Source organism: Poecilia formosa, unplaced genomic scaffold (assembly GCF_000485575.1).
Source record: "Poecilia formosa unplaced genomic scaffold, Poecilia_formosa-5.1.2 Scaffold897, whole genome shotgun sequence".
NCBI classification, from domain to species: domain Eukaryota; kingdom Metazoa; phylum Chordata; class Actinopteri; order Cyprinodontiformes; family Poeciliidae; genus Poecilia; species Poecilia formosa.
In genome coordinates, this window is record NW_006800836.1 from 17,461 (window position 1) to 25,596 (window position 8,136).

The 8,136-nt window shown below is 38.4% G+C and overlaps 1 protein-coding gene across 1 annotated transcript in view; it reads right to left on the reverse strand.

Annotated features, from left to right (window-relative positions):
* Positions 1–304: 304 nt before the first annotated feature.
* The window catches only part of LOC103132002 (chromodomain-helicase-DNA-binding protein 1-like), a 40,516-nt gene continuing 32,684 nt past the window's right edge, over positions 305–8,136 (reverse strand). Inside the window, exons 14-18 of the mRNA XM_016667091.1 lie at positions 6,322–6,500; positions 6,122–6,221; positions 3,766–3,817; positions 3,450–3,690; positions 305–1,920 (exon numbers count right to left, since the gene is read on the reverse strand). Of these exons, the coding sequence (XP_016522577.1) occupies positions 1,656–1,920; positions 3,450–3,690; positions 3,766–3,817; positions 6,122–6,221; positions 6,322–6,500 (837 nt within the window). The 3' untranslated portion in view covers positions 305–1,655. The remainder of the gene's footprint in view (positions 1,921–3,449; positions 3,691–3,765; positions 3,818–6,121; positions 6,222–6,321; positions 6,501–8,136) is intronic.

An 8,136-nucleotide genomic window follows, 5' to 3' on the forward strand; every position in this document is an offset into this window, starting at 1 on the left:
TTATTATCCATTTATTTTAAATTTTGTTCTGAATTCCACAGGAAACTAGTGAATAGAAACTAAAATAAGAAAATTATCATTCTTTTCAACTCTTGCTGCAGCATTTTAGATAAGTGGAAGACTTTTACCTGGATTTTTAGACTTTCTAATAGTAAGGAATTACATTTGGTCTACCGTCGAAGTAACAAATGCATAAACTGGTTTTCCCAGCTGCACTCTTAGGTAGGATATTTCTAATTTTGGCAATTTTCCAGAGATTAAAAAATATGGGATGTAAATGACATGCCCTGCTCTAGAAAAACACACCAGAAGCCAATTTAATGCCATCCAAAGTAGCTGACTGACAAACTGAACATGCTGGACTTGAGGTAAATTTAGATGACAAAGGTCATTAATCTTCCATTGTATTATGGAAATCACAAGTGATTAAAGTGTCCTGAAACTACTGTTACATGTCTCTGATGGCTGATGTCACTGACTAAACCTACAATGAGTCAAAACAGAATAAGAGTAAAACAGCAGTTTGTTAAAAAAAAGTTTGCATGTGAATACAGTGACATATTTTAATGATTTTATAAACAACTATATAAAAACAGCCCATAAAAACGCATGCACTTTCAGTGTAAATTCCTTTGGAAATATATAGGAAATTTATACAAGTTTAAACCTTAACAGTGACTTCATTCAGTTAGGTGATTCACAACAAATATACTTGGCTGCATAGACACATTGACAATATTATTGCCTACATGGAAAATAAATTGAAAAGTAAAAAATAAAAATCAAGTTGATTTTAATTCTTACAGGGGCTTCTGCTGAAACTACACCATAAGAATGTGATGGAGGTCAGCTTCCACTTTTCATTTCACTACACTAAAGAACTTTGCAGTAGTGAATAAAGTGAGCATCCCCATTACAAATACATTCTGATTATTACTGACAAAAAAACTCACTGATCGAATGATGAAAAAAGCCTGAGTTAAGAGAAATGTGGAGTCATAATAATAAGCCTGAGGAAACAGTTCACTGATTCACTATTTTACAGAAGTAAACATAAAAAAATATGTACAAAAGCATTATTTTATGTAAAAAATCCAGGTTGCATTTTTCTATTTATCTTATTAAACAATTTACAAAGTTGCTGGTGGGAAAAACTGAAAAAAATGTTGTAAATGAGGTACTGCAGGTGTTGAGCCTGAGTCCATACTGGATTAAACCAGACAGTTCTACATCACTATGTGTCACGGTTCACGTGAGAAGTGACATCTTACTGTCTTAACTCTTAAATAAGGAACATGATCACATTAAGTCTGAATACAAAGACAAGCACTGAGGGAAGTCAAAAATAAGATCCAGTGTCATTTGCTGGGAGGAATTGGAGGCAGCATAAAGGGTCAATTATGTCCACTTCAAGCTTGAGGATAGTAACATTTTGTTGAGAGCCGTAGAGTCTAATGGAGCAACAAGTCCTTCCTGTTTTCTTTTTCTGACAGGGTTCACAGGTTGAGGACCCCGTCACTGTTACTGAGATAATGAAATGAAGAGACTGAAACAAAGTGCTTCAAACAGCTTCATGGCAGGGAACCCTAATCAGCATAAGGCATTTACTGGGTTGCCGAGTCTAGGACTGTTGCTGTAGAACCAAGCAGCTCCTGTTATGTCTTACGGCTGCTCCAGTTCTGCTCAGGCGTACTCTTGTGGTCTGATGAGTAGTCAAATGGTGAGTGAGACTCACAAGGTGAGCGTTCATCTCGAGGAGAACGTGTTCCACTTGCTGACGCTCTCTGATCTGTTTGCCAGTCTGAATGGTAGCGGTAGGAAGAACGGTAGTCTGAATGAGAAAGCTCCTTCACCTCCTGCCGATGGTCTCTGTTGGTGCGGAATTCCTCCAGTTTCCTATGTTTATTGTCGTTATAATACCTGAAACACATCAGAATCAGTTGGGTAAACCTGGAGCAAATAGTAAAAAAAGCTGATGACTAAAGACAGATGCATATGTGACTGATTTCTCAATTAGTTAACATTTACAAACTAAATTGTTTTAAAAACAAATGCTAAGCGAGGTGTATAAACTGACCACATGCTTTTATGATCACAAATATTGATTTGATGGTAGTTCAAGCTGTTTTAGTAGGTGGAAATTTATTCCCACCTGTCAAAAGCAAAATGGAAGTAGTTAAAATTCAACTAAAATCGCCGTCAGGGAGCATTGTAGCAGGAGGAAGAAGACAGCACGACTACTTCCCATGGGTGACAGTAGTTTTAAATCCTTGGGAGTACTATGACAAAAGTGAGATATTTTATATATATATATATATATACTGCTTCTTTGTGTGCTTTGGAGTTTCTGTGCTGATTAATTTTTTTGCGAAGGGATAAAAGCTACGTAGCTCTTGAATTGTTACAAAATGGAGCCATGTTTCCCTCAGCCTATTGGCTGAGGGAAACATGGCTCCATGAGTAGGCCTATCACGATAACAAATCTTGCTGAGCGATTAATTGTCTAAAAAAATTTTTTGTGATAAACAATAATATTGTTTCAAGACCTTTTGAGACTCATTTCATGGAAATGACTAATAATGCATGCCATTTCCTGCTATAGATAGATGGACTTTATTTTCAAAAGAACACATAACACTGGAACTAATAAACTAAATAAACAAAACAACCAAAACCAAAAAGGATTCTCTGTCTCCATTAACAAAAAAATATACTTGAGTAAAAAAGTAAACAACATAAAGCGAAAGTGGAAATAAATACTGCATTCAACCAAAAGAGTGTATATTATTAAGTCTGTATACTATGATGCCCTTCAGTAATCACTACATTTAAATAGAAAAGACGGGCACATCCAACTACCTATTGCAATATAGTTCACACTACACGATTTTCTGCCCCTATTTTCCCCTTACGACAATCTTAGAACGTTGGCCTATCTAAGACTCTCGCAGAAAAAGAATTACTAGATTTATTATTAGTAGCTGTTTTGAAAAAAAAAAAAAGTCACATGAGGAGTCTGAACATTTGATAAATATAACTTATCTACAGATAAGTTGAGAAAAGTGTTTATTTTGTCCAGATCACGGCTACTCATCCCCACACTCGGCTATGTCTCTTGGATCCATCCACTTTGTTAGAAATGCTTGAAAACCATTAAAAAAATAAATCTTACCATTTCCAGAACTAGTTATGTTTTCCAGAAGTTAGAAAACACTTGTACATGTACAGAATAATCACTGTCCTCCAGGGCCTAAATGTAGCCCTGTGACAGACCATCACTGTGTCAACAGAGCGGCTGCCCCAAGATATGCCTATTTAACAATAGTCAGGCAAGGGCTATTGCCGATATATATATAAAAAAGGCAAATAAAGGTGAATTTGTTATTCTACTTCTACTTTAAAGTTAAGAAAGATAAGAAGTGTCTCCTTGTGTGAATGTTCATGCTCACCTGTCCTGTCTGTCTCGGCTGTCTGCCTTATAGTGGTCTCTGTGGTCTTTCCCATTGCTGAAAGAAGAGTACGGTCTTTTCCTGGAGTCTACCACACTGGTCTTCTTGTGGTACTCGGAGCCGTGTCTGTCTTTATTGCTGCTGCTTTCAGAGTATCTACCCGAAGGCTGATGTCTGTCTGAGCAGTAGCTATCTCTGCTGCTGTCATCTTGGTGGGAACTGTCCTTCAGTCTTTCAACTTCTATGCACAAAAAACATATCCAAAATGAATGAACGGTGGCTTCTTGATTTTATTATACGTTCAGAAGACACTTACCTGCATGCTTATAGCCTTGAGTGTTTACAGTTCTAGTGTTCTGCTCCACAGTCTAAAGACACAATAGTCATATTCTATTAAAATGAGAATACGCTGGCATAGATTCTCAGTTATCTAGGACATGACAATAAATACTTAGGACATTGGGATACTTGTCTTGTTCCTTTAACATGATTTACCTTGCATCCAAAAGTCTTCTTCAAGTTCTGAAAATGGCTGGAAGTAACATACTTCTTAAAGACAAAGAACACTCGATTGGCGACAGCATTGTGCACATTTTTGACAGGGAAGGAACTTGTGAGATGAGTGAGAGAAACCATCAAAACAAAAACTAAACAGAGCAGGCGGCCTCAGATTTCATGTTTATAACACCTGCTGTACAGCATTGACTTAATAGTATCATTGCTCTGAATTCAGCATATAATAATAATGATAATATAAGAAAAATGATAATATAATTAAAGCTGCAAGAAGCCTCAAACGGCCCTCGCAACTTAGTGCCGCTCCGGCCTCACGGCAACCGCAGGAGCTCCAGCAACGTCATCCGCTCACCACCATCAACGGTCTTGCACTGTTCCTGCACCCGTCCGCTAGGCAATACACATCAATGTGTTCAGCAGTGCTTCCTGACGATGCACAAAAAATCTGGTGCACATCAGTTGATGTAGTGAGGAGATGTAGCTGATGGAATAACCTAGGGGGCGCAGTGGAGTCAAATTGCAATTTAATGCTATTGGGCAATTTAGAGGTTCACAAAAATTAGTAATTTAAAGTTTGGTCCAAATTAGATGATGCATTTGATTTAGAGACAACCGTATGTATACACTGAGGAATTGATATTTGCCATTTAGTAATGCCCATATGGTTCAGCCAGCAGCAAACGTTGACAGAATTGATCATCATGTCATTGCATGTCACTTGGCACAGGTGTAACCCTATATGAATCAAAGAGTAAAAGTAAGACATCCAGCAGAAAAAAACAGGTGACTTCCTGTTGGAAGGGGGTAGGGGATAGGTGATGTTACCAATTGGCCATGTAAATGTGATGATGGCTAGTTTGTAATGACATAGAAAGTCTGATGCAGCTGTGACCTTGTATGTAGAAGTTATTGCACCTTGATGTTTCATGGCAAAGTTAGATTTTGACACTTAGCCACACCCACATGCTTTAATGTACAAAAAAATCCGAGGATAACTTTTGACCTCCAATGCCTCAAGAGAGTGCTGACTGATTCTGAAATCTGTGTCTCAAAAGCTGAAGGACGAGTTCGATCAGATATGACGTCAAAAAAAGACGAGGTGGCGGTTATGATCCAAAATTGCTGACTTCCTGTTGGGCTTGGACCAATAGCTCCAAGAGACTTTTTTGTAGCTCCTGATAAGATATACATGTATACCAAGTTTCATAATTGTCGGTCAAAGCATGGCTTGGGTCTAATTTTTTAAAAATATTCTAAGGGGCATCCATCCATCCATCCATTTTCTGCCGCTTATCCGGTGTCGGGTCGTGGGGGCAGCAGCTTCAGAAGGGAGGCCCAGACTTCCCTCTCCCCAGCCTCTTCTTCCAGCTCCTCTGGGGGAACTCCAAGGCGTTCCCAGGCCAGCCGAGAGACATAGTCCCTCCAGCGTGTCCTAGGTCTTCCCCGGGGCCTCCTCCCGGTGGGACGTGCCCAGAACACCTCACCAGGGAGGCGTCCAGGAAGCATCCTGACCAGATGGTCAGGATGCCTCAACTGGCTCCTCTCAACGTGGAGGAGCAGAGGCTCTACTCTGAGTCCCTCCCGGATGACCAAGCTTCTCACCCTATTTCACGTTAGGGGGCACTGTAGAACACTTTGGTCACACACACTTGCGATTCCACTGGAATCCAAAAATGTTAGTTGTGTGACAATTTAGAGTGAAGTGTGGTGAGTTTTTGAACATGCCAAAGCCTCCAAAAAGCCAATTCATTTGACAGAAGCATAATAAGAAACGGAGCAATTACAATAGGCCTTTGCAGCGCTTTTGCTGCTCGGGCCTAATGATAAGTATTTACAAACGGCTTTCAAACAAAGCACTACACATTTACAAGGAGATAAAAAACTAAATAAAACTATGCAAATAAACCATTGAAACAAGACAATAGGATTCAAAACAGACAGGACTGAGTGAACACGTGTGTCTTAAATTTGCTTTAAAAACCTCCACAGAACATGTCTGTGCAATTAAGTTTGTTACTTCCAACCATGTTCAGACCAAAACAGGTCGTTTGGATGACTGGTGAAACATTTTTAATAAGAGAGATCATATTACCTTTTCCTTTAGCATTTAATGTTAAGAGGAGAAGAATAAGGTTTAATTCAATGATTTTACATACTTGGGCATTTTCTTGTCTCTTCTTGATTGCGTGCTTATAGAGTTTGTGTAGTTTTCTTGCATCAAACTCTGTGAATTTAGAGACAAATATCCACAGGTTCCTGTAAAACAAAATGAATGTCATGTGGTTCAATGACTTTAACCACTTTGGTCAGAATCTGTAACATGCTATCAATCAACAGATGCAATATAAAAACTAACTTTCTCCATTGCTTGATCTGATCAGGATTCGAATATTCCTTCAAACACTGAGTGATGTGGTCCCCAATCTTTATGAGGCATTGTCTGGTGTGCTCCAGCTGCTCGCGCTCTGACAGTCCTTTCTCTGGTCTGTCCAACTGCTTCAGGGCAGCTTTTACTGGACGCATTCTCTCTTTGCACTGCAACAATAAACAAACACTTTGTTCAAGTAAACACAAGTACAATCATATAGTCTACATGTAAAATCAAAGTTTTTAAGCCAAATCTACTCTGTTAGACTTTTGTCTTGAATCTCCGTCCTTCTGTTTAAAGCTCTGTTTGGTTACCATGGAATAAGCACTGGGATTATTTGGATGTCATTGTGAGCAGCAACTGATTGTGTCTATGAATGTCCCACGAAACCTATGTTATTATTGGAACTCTCAAAAAAGTGGGAAAAGTCACAAAGGCAACCATTTTGTTTTTCTTTCTTTTCCTGCAGACTAGTCACTGAAAGGCTTTCAATGCTTTGCCTTCACTGTGTGGTGCACAAATGTTGAAAAGGTTGATGAAATAATGACACCTGTAGACTTATAAAACAAAAAGTTCTGTCTATATGCTGTTAGGAGTCATGTGGAGCCATCCACTCCTCTAACAGGGTTCTAAAGTTTGCAGACCGTTATAGCAGTACCATAATGGTCTGATGAATAATTATGAGACGCTGTACAGAGAGGAGTTCCATATGTTTATTGTTTTGCATAAAAAGAAACTGGAGTTTCCAGCTTGTGTTTTGACCAGTTATAATAAATGAATTTTTGACTATTTGAAAAGTGTCTGTGGACTTTCAAGATTTATATTCAAGTACTCCTCTTCTAGACACTAGAAGGACAATAAATATATCATTTAAAATAACAAATGTGTGCTTAAAAATATTTTATCTTTCAAATTAAAGCAGTTTCTATCTACAGAAAAATTGCAATCAATGTGAAAAGTTATACAATATTATTTAATTTTAATAAGTACTCATGGAATGGAGAGATGAAAAATGAAAAAGAGTTGGACACCCCTGCATTTGGCCCTAAGTCTAGGATAAGCTACTCACTGACAAAAAAGGACGGGTGAACTTAGGATTGTTTATTTTATTGCAACCTACATTTGACTTTGAATGAATGTTTCCTTTTTTACTTGACAATATTTGATATATGCAGTGTTGAGATTTTCTTTCTTATTTCACAAAGACGTTTCAGTGTCTTTGTGACTGTGTGCTAGCTTGCAGTTATTAATGTAACATTTTCTTCAGTCCGTCTCTGGGTCATGTGTCTCTCATCCTTTTTCTGGGTGAACAGTTAAATCTCCTTCATTCTCCTGCCCTGCCGCAGTCAAACTTGTGGTGGCAATCAATAGCAAAGTTGCACCCACATGGAGGCCTTTAAGGATTTTTTCTGTGGCCCCTTGCACTTTTGAGGTTTATCTGTTTAAACTCACTTCTCTCCAACTCTGGTCAGCTCAAATAGCAAAATTTGATAACCTTACTCAAAAGAGAGGGCGGGTTGAGAAATGTCATTGGATTAGCACGCTGTTTTTCGAGAAAAGCAACCAACGGGCTTTTGCAGTTGATAAAAGCTATTTGTAATGCTCTTTTTTGGTTATGACAGCCCTGGCCCGGGTTATAAGTGGGCGTCGGTCTACCGATACACCAGATGGCCAGTCTATCTATCGGTCTATTTTAAATTCAACTGTGACTTCAATAACTTCTCACAATAAGTTATGTCTGTTTAGTAATGTTGGCAATTTTTACAGAAATTTTAGATGTTAAAAACAATTTACAGTTTATAA